The sequence below is a fragment of the Argentina silus genome (genome assembly GCF_951799395.1).
Source record: "Argentina silus genome assembly, chromosome: 7".
NCBI lineage: Eukaryota > Metazoa > Chordata > Actinopteri > Argentiniformes > Argentinidae > Argentina > Argentina silus.
In genome coordinates this window covers 10,996,050-11,016,277 of record NC_139661.1, presented here as the reverse complement: position 1 = coordinate 11,016,277, position 20,228 = coordinate 10,996,050, and the positions used below count along the sequence as shown (strand labels likewise).

At 45.2% G+C, this 20,228-nt stretch overlaps 1 protein-coding gene across 1 annotated transcript; it reads left to right on the top strand.

The window, feature by feature from the left end:
- The first annotated feature begins 927 nt into the window (after positions 1–927).
- On the top strand, positions 928–19,105 carry mn1b (meningioma 1b). The gene is made up of 2 exons (XM_083673872.1): positions 928–5,516; positions 17,576–19,105. The coding sequence occupies exons 1-2, from the start codon at positions 1,946–1,948 to the stop codon at positions 17,785–17,787; spliced, it is 3,783 nt and encodes a 1,260-aa protein (XP_083529998.1). The 5' UTR covers positions 928–1,945; the 3' UTR covers positions 17,788–19,105.
- Positions 19,106–20,228: the final 1,123 nt, after the last annotated feature.

Below are 20,228 nucleotides of genomic sequence, written 5' to 3'. Positions count from 1 at the left end.
ATCACCTTTTGCTACGATGGGCAAGTCCATTTAATGACCGCTGTCCATTTCAAACACCTTACCAGTGAGCATGATTTGATATTTGTGAAAATAACGTTATGCACACAAACGTGATCTATATTTTAGTTAAAGACAAAAAAAAACGTATGACTGTAGATCGATAACCAAGTTTTACAAACGCAGAGACTACTTGTTTCCTTTGCCCCCCACCCTCACGGATGCCAATAAACTAGGAGATAAATGGCGCTTTGAATGATTAATTCAATTCAATTAATTCATTAAGGTAAACAGAATTATGGTAATGGTCCATTTATTCTGAATAGAAATGTTAATTTGCTGTTTAAAGTGCGTTGACAATACAAACTCCGGGCCAGTGATTGTGCCCCGGCATTTGTTTAACCAAAGCTTTTGTGAGACCATCACCCTTTGATTGAGCGTCAATTCATTTCCGACATCTACATTTCTATCAACAATTAAGAAAATAACATAATTTGGCTTATCCTATACCCTGAGCACAAAGGCTCAATTTCATTCAACTATTATTATGTCCTCTAAAACACAGACAAAATACAAATAGTTGAAATGGCCTTAAGCTATTTAGAGCATACGTTAAAAATACAATGTAACACACCTGACTTGCACACAAATATATTTGGGGAGAACGCCACTCTTTTAAGACAACACTGACGTTTACTCTAGTTCTCTGTTTCTGAGCAACATCTTGGACCACCTTAAAAGATGGTCCCTCCTCCGTCACAGCTCTCCGTAGCCTCCGATTGGCGAAGACCTCATGGATGGAATTGGTTGCAGAAATGCAAAACTTGTTGCTGGTTCCCTGAACGCGTTGATCTCACACAGCGCCAAGCGCCAGACTAGAGTGTGATCTATCTGTGAATCGCTCCCAGCTGGAATAGACCACACCAGACTCGGGAGCAGAAGGAGTGCGTTATAGAGCGAGCGAGAGTGAGGGAAAGAGACTACAAGAGGTTCAACGCCTCATGCGCAATTTGTGCAATTGCAGGGCAGGTGATCCGGACCCGGTGGACAATATGTTCTCAAGCCACTTTATGATGGTGGAGTGCGGGTAGTGTTTGCCCGAGGCTCGGGGACAAGGTCGCGTAAAAGTGTTCTCCAGTGAGCCTTCATGACTGGTCTGGATTTCACCTTCTCCGGACTTTCTCTCAGATGTTTTTTCTTTTTGTTAAGAGCGCAGTATTAGGGAAATTGAACGACAACTGTGGGCAATCGTTTCTTTTAATAATTGCATTGTAAGCACCACCAATTTTAATTTTAATTGTGCAAAGGTTTGCCAGCGGATTTATCTCTCCAGAATGGGATCTCCAACAGGCACCCGAAACTGGTCGTCCTGGGACATTTGACAACGAACTGGAATAATGAATTAGAAGAGGAAAATAGATCGATCCAATGTTCATTTAAATGCTGATGAACCTTATGATCCGTGTCATCATAAATTAGGGAACGGGTTTTCTCAAGTTTGCAAAGAAGAAATGTGCGTAAAAACTTTGGATTATATGGCATTGAAGTCACGCGCAATATCCTCGAAGTGACACATATTTTTTATTATTATTTGTAAATTAAAGGAATATATACAACCAACCGCCTGTATAATAGCCTACACGGGAACGAATAATGACACTTGCTTGCTTCGTTGGACATAGCATATCTATCCTTTTATTTTCGCCACGACTCTAAGGTGAAGTTGGATAGGTAATTGGAAAACACAATAAGAACGTATTGGGTGAGTGAATAGAGAAATTCATTGAATACTTTTTATATCAGAACACTTTTTAAGATATACGAATATCTGGCCTATTGAGGTTTCTTGAAACCTATCTATTCGATTTCTTGACGGAAAAACAGAGACTAAAGCAGACTGCCGATGCCAGGCGAGCTGGCTGTCATGTGGGATTGATAGCGGGGAAGTATGTTTGGGCTGGAGCAGTTCGGTTCCCAGATTAATAGCAGAAACCCTGGCCAAGCAGAGAGAAACATAAACCAGCCAAGACTGAACATGAGCTCCCATTATAAAAGCCCCGGCTTTCTTGCCGGAGGCCCGCCTGGAGCTGTGGAGCCGGGCATGGGCCCTCTGAACGAGCCTCCAATGCTCGGACTCAATATGAACATGAACGGGGAGCAATATGGTGGCTTTCACCCACGGGGCCACTCGGACATGCATGCAGGCAACGGACTACAGCAGCAGCAGCAGCAGCCACAGCAGCAAGGACCCATGCATGGATTTTTCAACAACCAGCAACCTCATCAAGGCCATCCCCATGGGCACCAATCTCATCCCCATCAACACCACCCACACTTCAGTGGGAGCTTCGGAGGCCCAGACCCAGGGTCGTCTTGCCTGCATGGTGGCAGGCTGATGGGCTACAACAACAGTGGCATGGGGCCCCAGCAGGCCTTTGGAGAAGGGTTTGAGCAGCTCACTGAGGGCCAGGCAGGGGATGGCTTCTCCCAGCAGCAGCAGAGATCTGGCAATATGCCTGACTTCCAGCACCACGGCCCCCCTAGCGGCAACCACGCTGTCCCTGCCCCCTGTCTACCCCTGGACCAGTCACCCAACAGGGCAGCATCCTTCCATGGCCTGCCCTCCTCCTCCTCTTCCTCCTCTGAGACCCATGGTCTGGAGCCTCGGCGGATCCCCAATCAGGCTGCTGTGGAGGGATTAGAGTACAATTTCCCTAGTGAGCCCCCATCTGGACATTTTGATGTACCTGTATTTTCCCCCTCAGAATCAGAGTCTCAATTGCCCCACTTTGGGGCAGGAAGGCAGGTGGCAGGTGGGAGTTTCCCTGGAAATCCTGCCATGGCTCGGACTCCTGGTATGCAGGGCATCTCCAAAGGGCACCCGCAGCCACCCCCACAGCCCCAGCAGCCACAGCCACCCCCACAGCACGGAGTGTTTTTTGAACGGTTTGGGAATGGCCGAAAGATGCCTGTGGGAATGGAGCCGGGGGTCAATGCTAGACATCCTCTCATGCAGCAGCAACAACAGCCTGGCTTGATAGCACGACAGAACTCATGCCCCCCTGGCCTCCCCCGGCCCCCTCAGTCTGAGCCGGGATCCTCCAACCCCAACATGCTGGATGGTGGGGTCATGATGCCTGGACAACACAACCAGTTTGAATATCCTATTCACAGACTGGAAAACAGGGGTCTACACCCCTACGGGGACCCCATGTTTAATATGCAACAGCCAGCTCCCCCTCCCTCTGCCCAACAGCCTCCGAATCAGAGGCTGCAACACTTTGACTCTCCTTATATGAACATGGCTAAAAGGCCAAGATTTGAGTTCCCAAACACGCATGGTGGGGAGGGTTGTGGTACATGGGGTAGTGGCATGCACAATGCGCAGGGCTTAGAGAACCACCTCTCTCCTTCAGCCTACCCTGGTCTACCGGGTGAGTTCACCCCACCTGTGACAGACGGTTTTCCCCCAGGTCCACTTCAGCATGCGGGGCCTGAGCAACAGTCTCTGCAGCAGCGACAGAATGCAGCCATGATGATCAAGCAGATGGCCTCTCGGAACCAGCAGCAGAGAATGAGGCAGCCCAGTCTGCAGCAGCTGGGTCACCACGGCGATGTCCCTCAGGGCCCTATGGTTCATGGAGGCCCAGTGGGTAGCATGCCCCAGCCCAACTTTGACAGGGAGAATGGGGGCAGGATGCCCAACTTTGAGGGGCAAAACCCTCATATAACTCAGGAGAATGCCTGGTTCCCCGGGTCCCACCCACCAGGAGAGATAATGTCACGGCGTGGGGAGGCAGGGGCCCATGAAATGGGGCTGCAGCAGAATGGAGCTGGTATGATGTTCAGGCCAGGGATGAATGGGATGGGCATGCAGGAGCCGATGCGGATACCTGGAGACGGGCATGTACAGGCCCTCCATTCCCCTGGCATGCACTCGCAGTTCGGTGGCAACATGGGCAACCTCTCGCAGATGCAGTCCCCTGGAGCTGGGGTAGGACACCCCAATGCACCAGCAGAGAGGCGGCCAGCCGACTTCCCCGCACCTCCCATGGGAGCTCAACCAACGTTTCCTTATGGAGGGGCTAACCGTCAGGGGGCACCCCATAGCAATCCCCAGGGGGTAAACACCTCTCCAGGGAGCTACCCCTCTCAGTCTGAGTTCCCCCCAGGCCAGCGGTCCTCAGTGAGTAAGCTTGGGGCTCTTTCCTTGGGGAACTTTAGCAAAACCAGCACTAAAGACAATGTTTTTGGGCAAAGCTGCCTAGCGGCACTATCTACGGCCTGCCAGAACATGATCGCCAGCCTAGGGGCCCCAAACCTAAACGTAACGTTCAACAAGAAGAACCAAAATGAGGGCAAGCGAAAACTGAGTCAGACAGAGCAGGACATTAATAGCAGCACAGCTAACGGGACTGGCAGTGCTGGTCCTGAATATTTTCAGAGCGGCACTTCCCAGAACAGCCAGATGCCTGGCACCGGGAATAGCAACATTAAGCCTGCAGGTCAAAACCAGACGGTGCAGGGGGAAGCCAGTGCCCTCTCCCCAAATTACAACATGGACGCTACCCCATGCAGTGAGGGGAAAGCAGCAACAGGGAGTGGGAGAGGGAGAGGGAGGAGAAAAAGGGACAGTGGCCATGTGAGCCCTGGTGTTTTTTTTTCCTCTGACAGCGGTAACCCTGTTGTAAGTCCAGGCCAGCAAGCCCCTTCAGCTGGCATTGGGGAGAGGGGTGGGGGAACACCCCATGAGAAACCCCTCCCTTCCCCTTCCTGGGGAAAGGGAGGTGACCTGATGTTGGGGGATCAGGCAGACCTGATGTCTTCTCTGGACAGTGGAATTCAGAGTGTCACCAAGTCTAACAGTAGCTCACCGCGTGTGGACTTCCCTGATGATGTCAGCACGCACTATGGCAATGAGGATGAAGTGTCCTCAAGCTCAGACGCAGGCGGTGCCCCTGCCTCGAAGCCCAGCCGCAGCCCACTGATAACCGGCTCACCCAAGTTGCAGAGGGGTGAACACGGGCTGATGAATGGACAGAAGCCCCTAACCATGGGCATCACTAATCACACTACCTCGACACCAGACAGCTATGGACTGGGTGCTGGTGGGGGTGCAGGGGGCAACGGAGTTGGTCACCCAGGCACACCTGGGATGGAGCAGGTACGCACCCCATCAAGCACCTCTGGCCAGGATGACATACATCCTCTGGAGATACTGCAGGCTCAGATTCAGTTACAGCGGCAGCAATTCAGCATCTCAGAGGACCAACCTCTGGCCATGAAGAATGGCAAAAAGAGTGGTGACTGTCCCTCTCAGAACGGTGACAATGAGCTGGCAAGCTGCAGCCCGGATGCTGGGAAGGGCTCAATGGGCACTATTGACCTTGACACCCTCATGGCAGAGCAGCACGCCACCTGGTACGTGCCCAGCGACAAGGCCATGATGGATGGGCCAGAGGATGACAAGGCCATGGCACACTGGGAAAAAACAAAGAGCCAGAATAACAACAAAGAAGGTAATTGAATAAGATGTACAATCATATTGGTAAACTTGCAGTTTATGATTTTTGCTAGATTTCTCTCTGTCTCTCTCTCTGTGTCTCCCTCTCTCTGTCTCTCTCTCTCTGTCTCTCTCTCTCTCTCTGTCTGTCTCACTCTCTGTCTCTCTGATGCAATCTCAACTCATACTTATTTTTCAGTATATAGGGATGTTGCATGGGCAGAAATGGTATGAAAGCTGGACTAATAGAAGTCAGCATGGTCTTAATACAGTTTCTCTGAAGTTATTTTGAATTGTGGATGTGTCTGAAAATATCTTCATATTATTGGAAGTATGGACGATAGAAAAAACATATTGAATGGGAAGACACGCAAAAGCTCCCTTCTCCACTGTCGTTGAGTTGGCTCAGAATTGTAGAACAAGGGGTGGTTTGTTAACTTCGAATCGAGTGTATATTGAAATGCTATATGTCCACATATTTTTAGAAGACTGTGGAATCTATTCAATCAAATTTTAAATGTTTAGAAAGGAAAAATGCATTTCCGAATTTTACTCGTGCTTTGTTTGTTAGACGAAGCCAATACTATGCGCTAAATTAAATGTAATTGTGATAAGGATCAGGAATACTTTTTTCCTTATGGTGAGTTTTATGGATTCTTCACTCGTGGAGCAACTTCAGACGAACAGCCCGAGAAAAGTAAACATTTCCTGTGGTTCTTTATCTCGGTTTTCAGGGTGAACAACTACACTAAGAAGATTAATAGGTTTTTGAGGAGATGCGTTTTCTCTGCGGGGTTTCCCTTCTCTTGATATCTGTTTGTTTTTGTTATTACTACGGGATAATACGGAGTGGAGAGTGGATTGATTTTTAGATCGGAGAGGGTTGGATGAAAGCACATAGCAAAACTAATGTCCATTTCAGCTTTTATTTATTATATTTTGTTTCCCAAAACAATAGACAATGTGTCATCGCAGTTGGAGGTCTGCGTCCATCTACATATGTAAACTATTTGCACAAATTAATAATTATATTATTACTGTTAATATTATCAATAATAATATAAATTATAATAACAATTACATGTTAATAGTATAATAATTATAATAGGAAGAAGAGTAGTGAAAAGTTATATAATATTTAGCAGGTAAGGCTAAATAAAGGCGGAAATCAGATACTAATTTTTATTTTTTTCAACAATTTGACATTTTTGGTGTTTTAGTGCGGGCTGACTCAGTTTTTTTCAGCGATGAAAACAGTTAAAATGAACATTTGATATGAAACAACACATGGAATCATTCCCGGTCGTAGGCCTATAGACGTCTTGCGTGTTCTTGGTCATGAGCGAGGAATTACAGAAAGTGTTGGTAATATATTCTGAGAGGGAGACATATAATAATAATAATAATAATAATAATAATAATAATAATAACAATGATAATAATAAATATAATAATAGGCAAATCATAATTGTTATTGGTATTATTATTAGTATTACTATTGGTAGTGACCTCTTCTTATATTAAAGCTTGAGTCTGATATTATTGTTGTCTATTATTGAAGTCATAAAGCTCATCCCTGAAGAAACTTTGCTGTGGTGACTGCTCATCAAATACCAGAAAACAAATGTAAATATACTTTTTTGAATAGATAGACCTTTCAAAAATGTTCAATGAAATTGTAGCCTTATGTTCCCATATTTCTTGAATTTCTTGAGAGGCGTTCTCTCTCTCTCTCTCTCTCTCTCTCTCTCTCTCTCTCTCTCTCTCTCTCTCTCTCTCTCTCTCTCTCTCTCTCTCTCTCTCTCTCTCTTGATATTACAAAAGCTATAGACAGAAATGGTAGTCAATTGCTGCAAAAGGCGTTGGGTCGCGGTGAGACACGCATAATTGAATCGCCACGGCCGGAGACGAGCCACCGAAACGCCTTCTCTCACGTGAATAGGTAGCCCCCAGCGCATATTCAGTGTCCCTTTGTTCTGGCTAACTGCGGGAGCAGAGAGGGGAGGGGGCGCAGAGCACGGAATCTGGAGTCAAGGCGCATTGTTTAAGAGGCAGAGCAGTCAGCCAGACTACCCACATTCATTCTATATCGCTTTCTTATTGGTTCATTTTTTCAAGAATTACATTTGTCTGTTACAGAATGCCCTACTTAATATTCCACATCAAATGCACAGCAACATGGCTCCTTCTCGGTCACCTCAATTTTGCGATGGTATTTGTCTAATCTCTCCCTGCACTGTCTCCGCACATTTCTCCTCCTTTCAATCCCCCTCCCTGCAAGCACAACGCATGCCGTTCGGGTGCGATCGATAGCTAGTTAGCACAAATCACCGCTCTTGACAGTTTTCTCATTTGAGTGCTGCAGACGTCAAAGATGAAAAAGGGTTGAACTGTGTTTGGTGGGTTTTGAGATTGAATCGGATGCGTTTCATAGAAACGCGCCAAATTCTATCCACTCAATTAATAAACACTAAATTTCAGATAGGGCCTTCAGGTTTCAGTTTAAGGCAAACATCACACCAAGCCTGTTTCTATTAGGCCTCTTGTATAGGCCTAGATGTAATGAAAACCCCACAGTTAGGCAAAGGCATATTCTTTTGGACATTTTAAACAATAGTTACATTTTCGATGAGTTGTGTAACTTTTTGAAGTTGAAACGAGTATATTTTGGTGAAACGAAGACTATCGGATACACGTTCCTCACGCCGTGTCATGGAAGTATTAGGCTATCAATATGTCCGCACATTTCACATACAAATAGTGCCCAGGGAAACATTACAAAATAGATTGATGGACTTATGTCTGTTTTCGTTTCCAAATGTCGAGGTAGGCCTCAGTGGTTTCAGGCACAGGTGTTGGTCTATAATGTGTCCTTAAAATTAGCCAAAGTCCACCAGGCGGTTAGCAGGTGAACACTAACATGGACGACCCTATAGCCTTATTTCCAAGTTATCTTACAATGACAATTTTGTCTTTCTATTCAAGTGATCTTGTCAGACAGTGATTAAAAGACTCTGCATTCATATCGCAACATAAACGATGTATTATGATGTGTAATAATATTAATGATGATAATAGTGAAAGTTAAGAAAATAATAGTAGCAGGAATATGATGATAACAACAACAACAACAACAATAGCGACAACAATATTTATATAATATAAAATAGCAAAAATAATACTAAATATTATGAATAATAATGATAACAGTAGGCTATTAATTAAAGCAACATAACAAATGAGATACAGTGCATTTTACTTTGGGCAGATGCTCTTTGATTATGGCTGTTTTCCCAATTTCACCAAATTCACCAAATGTGACACCTGCGTAGGTATTGGGTGTGGATGTCTTTTGTAGCCCACTTTACAGTGTCCTCCTGGTACCTCTCCCTTATAACCCAGTCTTATATCCACTATGCTGTTATAAAACTTGGTACGGGGTGGGGGTCTATGTTCTGAGATCCATGGAGCAGATTTAATAGTGGGGGTCTTGAGTGATTGTGTTAATTGGGCGCTTTATAGACTGCACTCAGTGTTTTACGGGAAGTTATGGGCCTGTGTGTATTTGGGGAGGGGGATGTTGCAGTGGCATTTGGCAATGGGCCTTTGTGTGTCTATAGAGGGGATATGAGTGGTCGTGGCATTGGGAGAAAGGGGAGAGAGCTCTGGTTGGGGATGTTTGGGTTTAAGGGGCTGTAGGTGATGTATGGGTGATGTGTCCAGGCCAGGAAGACAGTGTGGTGACACTATTACCTGGCCATGTTACTATAGGAATAAGACTTTCATGAGCATGGGCCATTTGATGAGAGTCTTGCTTAATAGTCATTGGCTGTTATGATGTACATACATATGTGCAAATACCGTCTGTGGATAGGGAGTTTTTGCTTGTGGGGGGAAATGCTGTATTTTCTGTGTTGATTTCATTTCACCCAGTGTGTCCCAGCTCTCCCTGTATGAGGTCCATCTGTGCCTGTTTAGATCGCTATGTGCTGCAGTAATGGCCCCCATTGGACCCATACTCAGCTTAGCCTGTCAGCTGAAGCTATTCACGGTAATGTGTGGTGTAGGCATGGGGCCTGTAGAGCCTTAACTACAGAGGACCTGAATACGCCCTGTGGTCGGTCAGTGAGGGGAGCTCTACAGCAACGGTATCGGTAAGAGGCACTGTTACTTTGTTGTTAGTTTTGTCTGAAAATACAGTACGAGTGAAAATACAGTACGAGTGAAAATACAGTACGAGTGAAAATACAGTACGAGTGAAAATACAGTACGAGTGAATAAATGTTTTACCATCATTTCCATCTTTTTTATTTTTATCTCTCCCTCTCTCTTATCCACACGTTCACTTTTCCTCTCTCTTTTCTCTTTTTTTACATCTCAGCCAGCACTTGACCGTTTGTTTTGATAGACATGCACGTTCTTGATAACAGGCAACTTGATGCCATAGGAAATGATTCAGTTGGTTTTATTTTTATTTTTCACTGTTCTGTCGTCAGTTTAAACCACATAGTTAAATTTGTGTTGGCTTTTATTTCTTACAGTGTTATCACTTGTTACACACTGGGGGATTATTTCTCATCTCAGAGATTTGAAAGTAAATTACTTTTAGAGTAGTTATAAGGGGTTTTAAGTAGGGGGGACTTGGTTGTTTGACAGATGTGAGAGCATTGCATAGAGGGGGGGTCACACTTAGACACCTTGATTAGGAGGCAATCTAATCCAATGCAACAGGTGTATTGACATGCTAACGTACCTGAAGATGCTACCAGAAGAATCTGAGAGTCCTGTGAGACCACCCCCCTGTGAGACCACCCCCCTGTGAGATCACCCCCATTTCCCACCTCTGTTGATCTATTAAAATTGTACTTTTCTATTGACATTTCACTCTGGCGACAACTCACAAATCACATGAGTAATTTTTGTTTCCGCCTTTTCTTTTCTCAAAGCAAAAACAATTGATGTGATTGACATTTGCTTGAATGAAGAAAACAGCTTGGGGCGGCCCATGTTCCAGATCCGTCATTACAAGGTGTTCCGTATTGACTTCCTCAAAATACACACCCAGCGCGCCTTTTGCACGCTCCCATACTGCAGTAATAATAATCATTATCATAATCATAGCAATTAGCCCTGGTAATATTGTTGCCAAAAGTGCCAATTTATCCCCGGGCACCACCTGTGAGTTGACTTGGCTATTGACAGATCCTTAGAGGCTAGCAAAGAGAAAGGTGAACTATATGTGTTTGTCTTGGGCAAAAGACAATGTACAGTATAAGTGCAAACTGTTTTAAAAGAATATAGTTTTCTTTGTCTCTTATATAGATTGTGTGTGTGTGTGTGTGTGTGTGCGTGTGTGCGTGTGTGCGTGTGTGATGGACAGGGTTTGTAGACTTGGAAACATGATAGTGTGGGTTTGTCAGCAGCAGACATAATGTGTGAGTTATTTAGACTCGGTCCGAGGCTTTTGGTTTCAGACCGCTGCTCAGGTGTCTTGAATGCTGCACTTACTTGTAGTGAGTTGGAAATGTTAAAATATTGGAGAAGCACAGTGTAGCGGTATAGTCTTTACCCGTCTTGTAAATACTGCAGCTCAGAAAAAGACCTTTTCATGGTTTGTGTCTGTAGTTTCAAGTCTGTAAAATGTAGTTTGAATATTTTGTATTTGCTTCAACTTGCTTGTTTGTTTGTGTCTCTATATACTGTAAGCTTGGGCTTTTAAAAAAAAAAATATATTTAACACTAGTGACAGTCAAGGAAGGCATATTAAAATGAGGTTGTGACTGATGTAGAGACAGAAAAGGATGAACAAAGGTGTCAGGCCTTTTGCTTGCTAGATTTCTGAGTCTTCAAAATACCAGCTCATCCGCTGTTTTGTTTTCCCTGGAGAAGAGCGCTGAAATAAAATAAAACTTGTCTCAGCGTGTGGTGCATATTCCCCTCGGATGGAGCGTGGAATGGAAGGCTGAGTTTGTCTGGGAGACGCAAGGAATGGGGGGTGGTGGTGGTGGTGGGGGCTCCGAAGCCTCCGTGACACGTTTCCTAATGTCCAAGATTTTAAGGATTACTGTGGGTCCACTGAAAATGACACATTTTTGCATTTACACAGCTACAAACTACGGAGCTACGAACTAAGAAGATACTAGAAACAATTTTTAAATAGGAACGAGAAATGCAAGGTGTATTTATTAATAACATAGGCTTCACACCACTGCACAGCTGCAGTTCATAAGCGTGTGTGTGTGTGTGTGTGTGTGTGTGTGTGTGTGTGTGTGTGTGTGTGTGTGTATATGTATGTAAAGGTGTTGTCATGCCGCCAGAAGCAGTTATGTTATTTGCCATATAGGTAGTCGTCAGTCGCTTTTAAGTTGTATTGAAAAATTGACAAATGAGTTATGACACTAGAGCTGTTACTCCTGGGAGAGAGATGGAGAGAGTGATGGAGTGATAGAGAAAGCGAGAGAGAAGTTTTCCTTTTTTCAGGGAACATCTGAGGTTTCGCTCTCGAGGCGTGCTAGATGGTAATGGCTGTCATTTGCATCACTGTAAGAGAGAACAGAAATCTTTCATTTTCTCCCCAGTCCCATTCTCCTGGACTCTTCTTCATCCCCATCTGCATATATTTAGCTTTTTGGGTCAGTTTAGATATTAGGATTTTAGAGATAATAGTTAGATATTTGATACTACACTTCTGAGACTTCACAACAGCCACCACTGTCACCACACAGAACTATCACTTGTTATTTATAACATACTAATAATTCCAGATACTTTTTTTATGCACTCTTTTATAGCTTGTTCTTTCCTTGGAAATGTAAAAGTATTGATCCAATTTTACACAAACAATTTATTTTTAGTGCCATCGAAAAATTTGTATTTTTAGTGGCGGTGTATTATTTTGAAAAATGGATTTGTTGTGTAAGACCAACGTTAATTTGTGAGTTCGATATTTAAATTTAGGGCAATTTATGATAACTATTTATTCAGTCAACTCTATGAATTGTGTTTCAAATGATAAACAGTTAATATTAATCAATGCATAATAATAACTTGCATACATTAAAATGAAACTGAAACTTTCTTCAAAATGGCTCTGAATATATGGATCATCTGTCTGTCCAAACTGAGGGTTGTAGACAACCCCCCCGCCCCTTCTAGCCCCTCCCTCACAGATGCTCTTAATCCCTAAATTCCCACTGTTTTCATGAGAGGTTTGGGTTTCCAAATGGGATTGAAAATACATAAACAGAGTGTGTAGTTCAGGTCTGAAACAAAATAGTGAGAGCAAAGTAGATCAATATGTCACCTACTTGGATGACATGGGGGACAGGTCCTGGACATGCTTTTGATTTATGCAGGAGGTACTAAATCACTTCCCGTGTTCCGATTTGTGTCTAGTTTCCTAAGTGCGTCTTGCGGCCTGAGGGGGAGGTGTGTGTGTGTGTGTGTGTGTGGATGTGGGGATGGGAGGGGTTGTTCTAGAGAGGAGGTTAGGAGCAATGGGGGCAATGCCTGTCTGGGCAAGTTTTTTTCCTCCTTGTTGCAGGAACAGAGAGGAAATTCAAACCAAAATAACCCCTGTGCCCTTGCTTGAGAAATGTGCCCCCTCCCCCCCCTACATATCCTCCCTGCTCCGAGGGAAAGGTCACGCTGTGGCAGTAGGGTGGAGTGGGGGTCGCAGGGGGCCTCCCAGGCCCTACACTCCCTCCCCAACCACTAACCCTGAGGCCAGCCACGGATACATGGGATCATACCTCTGTTTTCTGCCTGTATTCCTTACACACAGGCATTCACTCAGTCACCCCAGCACCTTGTTAGAGACCCAAAACTAAATTATCTTAAGTGTTTTAGTCAATATTTTTCTATGTGATAACAACACTGGGAAGCCTTGTATTCAGTCTTCACAGCCAGGTGGTCCCGTGTTCGGCCCAGCAGTACCAAGGCTTCAGGGCACAGGCCTATAGTGACCATTTGGAAAAATTGCTGGCGACCAAAAGCACCAAACTTTAAGTGTGAGATTATTTTGAGAAGAAACATAATTTTTATATTCAGATTTCTTCACCATCACTCCTCTCATTGTCAAAAAACGTAACTTTTTATTTGTATTTGTGCATTATAATCTGTGCATTGTGTTCACAGACACAGAATTTTCACAGGCCTGAGTGGTAGTTATGCTAAAGGAATCTGACCTGAAGTCACACACTGTCATAGAAGCAGAGGCCTTTGGGTGTTTTTTTGTCAGAGAGCAGAGAAGGCTGATTGGGCTGGTTTGTGTTCAGTGAGGAAGGGGTCGAGCCCCATGGAGCATGGGGTTAAAGGTGAAGTGTCGTCATGGAAGTATTGCTGGGGATAGAAAGGGCAGAGGGCCGGCGCATGGGATTCTGGGGCCTGGGAAATCAATGTGATGGCTCTGTGAACCTGGCTTTGAAAAGCAGATCAGTAGAGGAATACTACCAATACTCACACACACAATCTGACACACTCACTCTCTTTACAATGCATACACCTGCACTAGGTCACACACACCGTGCACATTGAACAATTTCGACATATATCAATTTCTTTTTTTTTTTTACAACACATACCTGATAGTGACAATGGCAATATCAATCATATTAATCATCATTAACAATTACTGTTGGGTTTTGTGCTAATTAAAACCCAGTACGTTCGTTGAGTATTTTCATCCCTGCAATAGTTCAGTGAGTGTGTTGAGAATGTACGGTGTGACATGTAGACTTGTGTCAGCCCGTCAGTTCGGAGACACATTGGTGTCACCCAGAGAAATGGAACAGTGTGCTGCGCGTGTTCTCTTCACGGCACGCTAGTGAGAAGCCCTGTTCCTCTCTGTAAGTCCTCACTGGCTGTGTGTCTGTGCCACGGCTCTACAAGCCAATAAGCCTGTGTGTGTGTGTGTGCGTGTGTGTGTGTGTGCACGTGTGTGTGTGTGTGTGCACTTGTACACATACATAGAGAGCTGTAGATAGAGAGCTGTATTACATTCAATTGAGCATTTACACTACACATTATAATGGTAATCTTTTCTGACTGTAATATGGTTAAGGTTATTTAAGTGTATTTGTGGTTCAGCTTAGCTGGTTGTGGTATTATAGTTTCCGTCTATATTAGGTACCCCCCCCCCCCACCCCGTTTGTTGATGCTAAACATTCTCTCCCTCAAATGAATAGCCTATCATTGAGATATTACTGTGGATATGAATTATACGCCGGCAACATAATGCGAGTCATTGAACAGCCTTAACAAGATTTTTTTATTGAAAAAAGATTCCACAGCTTGTAAAATGTCACGGTGATTTGGGATTTAGGCCTGTGTGATGTAGAATTTCACACCGCCGTTTCCACTTTTGAACAAATACGCTGCCATGGATAATGCTTAACATTTAAGTGTAGCGTGTAGATTTTCCACAAAAATCCCATCTCAGCGCCCAGGGTTTTACCTAGAAAATATTCAGTGAATACCAGGTTTTATAATACAATGTGTTGGTCAAGTGTCTTGCTTACTCTATAAGTGGTAGGTTTACAATATTTTATTGATAATTATGGACTGCATTTTCCACTAGTAATGATTTGCTGTGCATTATGCAAAACATTTTTAATAAGAAAAATTGTGTCTTTTTGCAACGAGAAAAATGTTGGCAATCACTGCGTGCACAAATATTCTTTATGTGAGATGTTTTTTATGAGCAGACATCATTGCTAATATTTTTATTTTTTTATTTTGATAAATGTCAGTAACATGTTGTCACATGACCTTATGTCTGAACAGGGTGCGGGGACTGTGTGTGTGTGTGTGTGTGTGCATGTTAACTATGTGTACATTGTGTGCATGCTTTGACTGCGTGTTTATTTACAGTCCTTGTCCTTGCATATGGGGGCTGTGTGTGTGTGTGTGTGTGTGTGTGTGTGTGTGTGTGTGTGGAGCAGCAGCAGCAGCAGCAGCTGAGGGCTGGTGTGGATATGGCAGTTGTAGCGGTGGCGGTGGTTGGCGATGTGTTTTGTGGCTGTGTTGTCAGATTGCTGTGTGTCAGCAGTGAACCAGGGGAACGCTTGGCTGCCTATCCAGGCCGGTGCGGACCCTGCTGTGCCCAGCTACCATGGACTGCCGGCGGGTGCTGGAGGGCATGGTGCTGGGTCTGGGGTGGGAGTGGGGGATAGGGGGAGGTACAGGCAGGGGGGCTATGGTACGGGCTCACCCAGGGTGGGGGTCTGCCATACAGAGGTGTATGACTAGACCCTCTGGCAAATGCTGGCCCTTGCCACCACCATCACTAATCCCCACACCTCCCTCCCCTCCCCCTCTCCCTTCCCCTTCTCTCCCCCACCGCTTCTGTGTCTCCAGTCCTTGGGCGCTTTGTGGGGAGGGAGAGAGAGACTGGGAGCAGCGGGAGGCTTGGCTGCCTGACCTTTTACCAAATCCCTCCGCTTTTCCATTCCAGTGGTTGCAGCCCAGACAGGCTGGGGGGCAAGGCTGCCTCACTGCCTCCCTCCCTCCCTGCCTGCCTCCCTGCCTGCCCTCCCTGCCTGCCCTCCCTGCCTGTCCTCCCTGTCCTGGCTGCTTGGCCTGCCCTGGTCTTGCTTTCCTGGCTGGGTTTTGTTAACATTGTGTCATAGCTTCTCCAGGGAAGCGGAGGGAGGGAGGGAGGGAGGGAGGGAGGGAGAACCAAAGATATACAGACCGAGTGAGAGAAACAAAAACGAGAGGGAGTTTGGGAGCAGGGAGAAGAGCTAAAAGGAGAATGTGACACAGAGACTGGGGATTTGAGGTCACAGTAGTGTTTTTCTGTTTTTTCCCTCTCTCTCTCGTCCCTCTCTGTCACTGTGTAGAACAGTGAGGTGGGCTGAGCAGCCGAGTGGTGTTGTGATCTCCAGCCCCTCGGCCCAGAGCGTGTGTTATCCTCTCTCCTGTCTCCTGACACATGCGCCTCAGCAAGCCTGAACTGTTTTCTACCTGCCTCCACAGACCCAGGCCCCGTCTCAGAACCTTCTATGCCTAGTCGAGGGGGGGTTGGGGGGGTGGGGCGGGGGGACCGTTTACCAGTCACCTGATGAACACAGCTGTTCTGGGTTTTGAGGGGTGGGGAGAAAGGGTAATAACTTGCTTGATTTCGTACTAGGAATCCAACCATGTTCACACACACTCCCCTTTAGAGTGCTCAGAGCGTGCTCGGAGGCACACCTAAAACGGAAGATGCCATGATGGAGTCAATAATAACGCTTACGGGAATGAGTGAAATCAGTGTCCGACTACCTCCGCTCTGTGCCTATTCCTCCCTCTACACCGCTTCCTCTTCTCTGTTATTTTCCCCTCTCTTTCTTCCCCCACTCTGCTCTCCCAGTATGCTGCAGCAGGTCTATGTCGTGGCAGATGACGTGTGACGCTGTGCTTTTACGCCGAGCACTTTCTGTCCTCGTCAATCTTCCTCTGACTAATTTTTCCGTACACGGCACAAGCGATTTTACTACAGGGATGAGGCATACATCTCTACCGTCAGCGTTGCTTGTGTCCCAGTAGAATTGCACGGGTGATTTCTATACGACCTTCGATAAACCGACGTATGGATTTTCCGGAAGCTTGGTGCGACCATTTAATATGGGGTTTGACACCTTGGTGACACAGGGTCGATACTGCAGCAGAGTCATTATACCAGTAAATTGGGTCAAGCAGGGTTAGAGGTCAATCATCTGACCCCTTGACCAGAGGTTACTGAGGAGCCCTCCCGATTTGCACGGGTGACTGGGTGTGTGTGTGTGTGTGTGTGTGTGTTTTGTGTGGTCACCACAGGCAAGAAGACAGTGTCCTTTTCTAGCCAACAGAATTAGGGGTTGGGGGTATAGTTGAGTTAATTTCACTGCACAGATTTTGAGTGGGATGTGAAAATTGCACTTGTCTCATTGATGTGTGGCGTTTTTATTGAATTCACTCCAGATCGAAAAAACAAATCGACTATAGATGTTTGTCTGTGTCATATGTTCATTTGAATTTATTTATCCACTTTCTTCTTCAGTGCCGGCACACACAGTTAACCCTTTCCTGTCTGTGTTTGTGTTTCCTCTCTAGAGTCGGACCTGTCCCAGACTAAGGTTGGAGCAGGGGTGGGGGCTCAGGGGCCCGGAGCCGGCAATGGGGGGAGCCACCTGCAGTGCCTGTCCGTCCACTGCACAGATGAGCTGGGGGACAGTAAGGGCCGAGGGGGCCCCGTCTCCTCCTGGCGCTCCCTGCATTCTGATATCTCCAACCGTTTCGGAACATTTGTGGCGGCTCTGACCTGAGCAGAACCAGGCCGACCAGAAAGATGGAGAGAAGATCAGAGAGAGAGAGAGATGGAGAGAGAGAGAGACAGACAGACAGAGACAGACAGACAGAGACAGACAGACAACAACGATGATGGCAGAAGTGATTATGACGACAAATAGGTGTTGATGATGAGGCGACGGCATAGGCTCTCGCCTGTTCAGGGAGAGAAGACAATTTACACACATACACACTCTCAAACACACATAAACACACACATATCCATGCTCACACACACACACAAACACTTTTGGACACATGCATACACCTCTGGACAATTCAGCTCGGGCGCTAACCAGTGGGGCCCACATCTGGAAAACCTCATCAATCTTTTTTTTTTTTTTTTTTTTTTTTTGTTTGTTGTTTTATTTTGAAGAAAACAGGAGAAATGTCAAGGGAGGAAAGGAAAAAAAAAAAAAAAAAAACCTGAAGAAACAAAAAGAAAATGAAAAATGTCATTAGCTGTAATGGGATACCAGTGTTGAGTCTGTCTATTTGATTACATGACTTTACTCTGTTGCTAGCTACATAAAAGTAGCCTTTCAGTCTTTGGGCTCTCCTTTATTAAACCCCCATCCCTGTATCACCACAGTCACCCCTGGTCATCTCCCCCCCCCAGCTCTGTGTCTCTCTTCAGGGCGAGAGGTGATGCTCTCCTGCCAGGCTCATTAGAATGGGCCTGGAAAAAAAAGGGGCCAAGTAAAGAGGGAAGAATAAAATGGAGCGAAAAATGGGGGGTGGGGGGTTGAGAAAAAAAGTAGCTCCACCAATGCCTCTCCATTGAATTCAATGTTTCCAGTTTCCTGCCTACTGTTGCTGTTTAAGGACTTCTCAGTGGTTCATTAAATTCAGAATCCTGTTATGTTCCGTTTCTTCGACACTTCACCTCTTCATTCTTCTGTAAGCCCTGTTAATACTCTCTCTCTCTTCCTGCCCCCTGCTATCTCCTGAATGGGCTCAACCACTGGTATACAATGCAGCCAATGAGAACTGTAGGGGGAGGACAAAGAACCGTTTAATAAGGGAATTGAAAAAAAGAGTATTGGTATTGCACATGTAAAATAAGAGAACATTTGCTGTGTGTTAGGCAATCTTGTAATCTTTAAATAAAGCTTCTGTTGAATTTGAATTTCTGAAACAATAGATGGAGGACTGTGACGGCAACTTACGAACTGAGTTTCTTTTTTGTTTTCTTTTTTTAATAATATGTAAAGTGCAGTCGTCTGTTTTCCTGCATATTGTATATATCTGTATATGTTTTATTGAGTAACTAAATAACAATAAATATGACGTTAATGGTGGATTTGGTGGTTGCGAGTTTTTATTCCATGTCATGTTTGGCCCATCTATTTATTAATTATGATAGCCAAAAAGTAACCCAAAATGATATCACATCGATTTCTACTTTTAATCTAGAAAATAATCATAACATAATTATCATATATATATATATTTCTTTTCCAATATACCCTTATTGTTTACATGGGAACCCATATTGATAGTGACAGATGTGCCTGGGGAAGTTCTAGACTGACACACACCTCCGGACACATGTCTGAACATGCCATGCTGCTAAGCCTAAGATAGCAACAAAAATGATAACAGAAAATGGACCAGCATACAGCCATTTTATTGTCATGTGCAAGTTGATAAGGATCTAGTTTTATTCCAAATAAATCTTTCACTTCCCGAGTCTGCTTACCTATCTTCTTCTTTATATTCCTTATGATACATCATCCTCCCTTTCATCTCTGCCCACCCTGTGCTTCTCTCTCGCTCTCTCTCTCCCTCCCCCTCCCTCCCTCCCTCCCTTCTCCCCAGGCCCTCTCTCACTCACCTGCTCTTTATTGGCCATCTGCATGGATGGTTAATGGTAATCAATAGCTCCCCAGTGTGCCAGCTCTGAGGTGGAGACGTCAATGCTGTCTAACAGGGCTAGTGATCAGCCTGCACCACCCCTGCCTGTTAACACACACACACACACACACACGCACGCACGCACACACTCATACACAAGCACACAGACACACACAGGCTGACACGGCCTATCTCCATTTGTCCCTGTATATTACTCAGGTGTGTTTGGACTTGCTGCTGGGCCCGGCGCCTGCTGTGTAGTGTTACAGGGCCTGTTGTGAATGTACAGAAGTCCACAGTGTTAACAAACAGCAGAGGTGGGTTGTGTGACACACTCTCATATGGGTGTGCCTGCCAACACAGGGAGGGAGACAGAGAGAGAGAGAGAGGAAAATAAGTGTATTTATTTATTACTATGGTGTACAGCCGTGGGTGGCGATGTCTTCTGTCTTCGCCAGATAACGTGTGTAATGTGGAGATGAGCGTATGTGTTTGTGTTTGGGACATTTAATGCATTCATGTGTTATTGTATATGAGTTATTCTGTATGAATGCATTTGACA

Bases quoted from the DNA above. Each gene is read 5' to 3' on its own strand.
- mn1b (XM_083673872.1), top strand. From the start codon at position 1,946: ATGTTTGGGCTGGAGCAGTTCGGTTCCCAGATTAATAGCAGAAACCCT. The intron at 5,517-17,575 runs GTAATTGAATAA...TTTCCTCTCTAG, and splicing joins CCAGAATAACAACAAAGAAG to AGTCGGACCTGTCCCAGACT.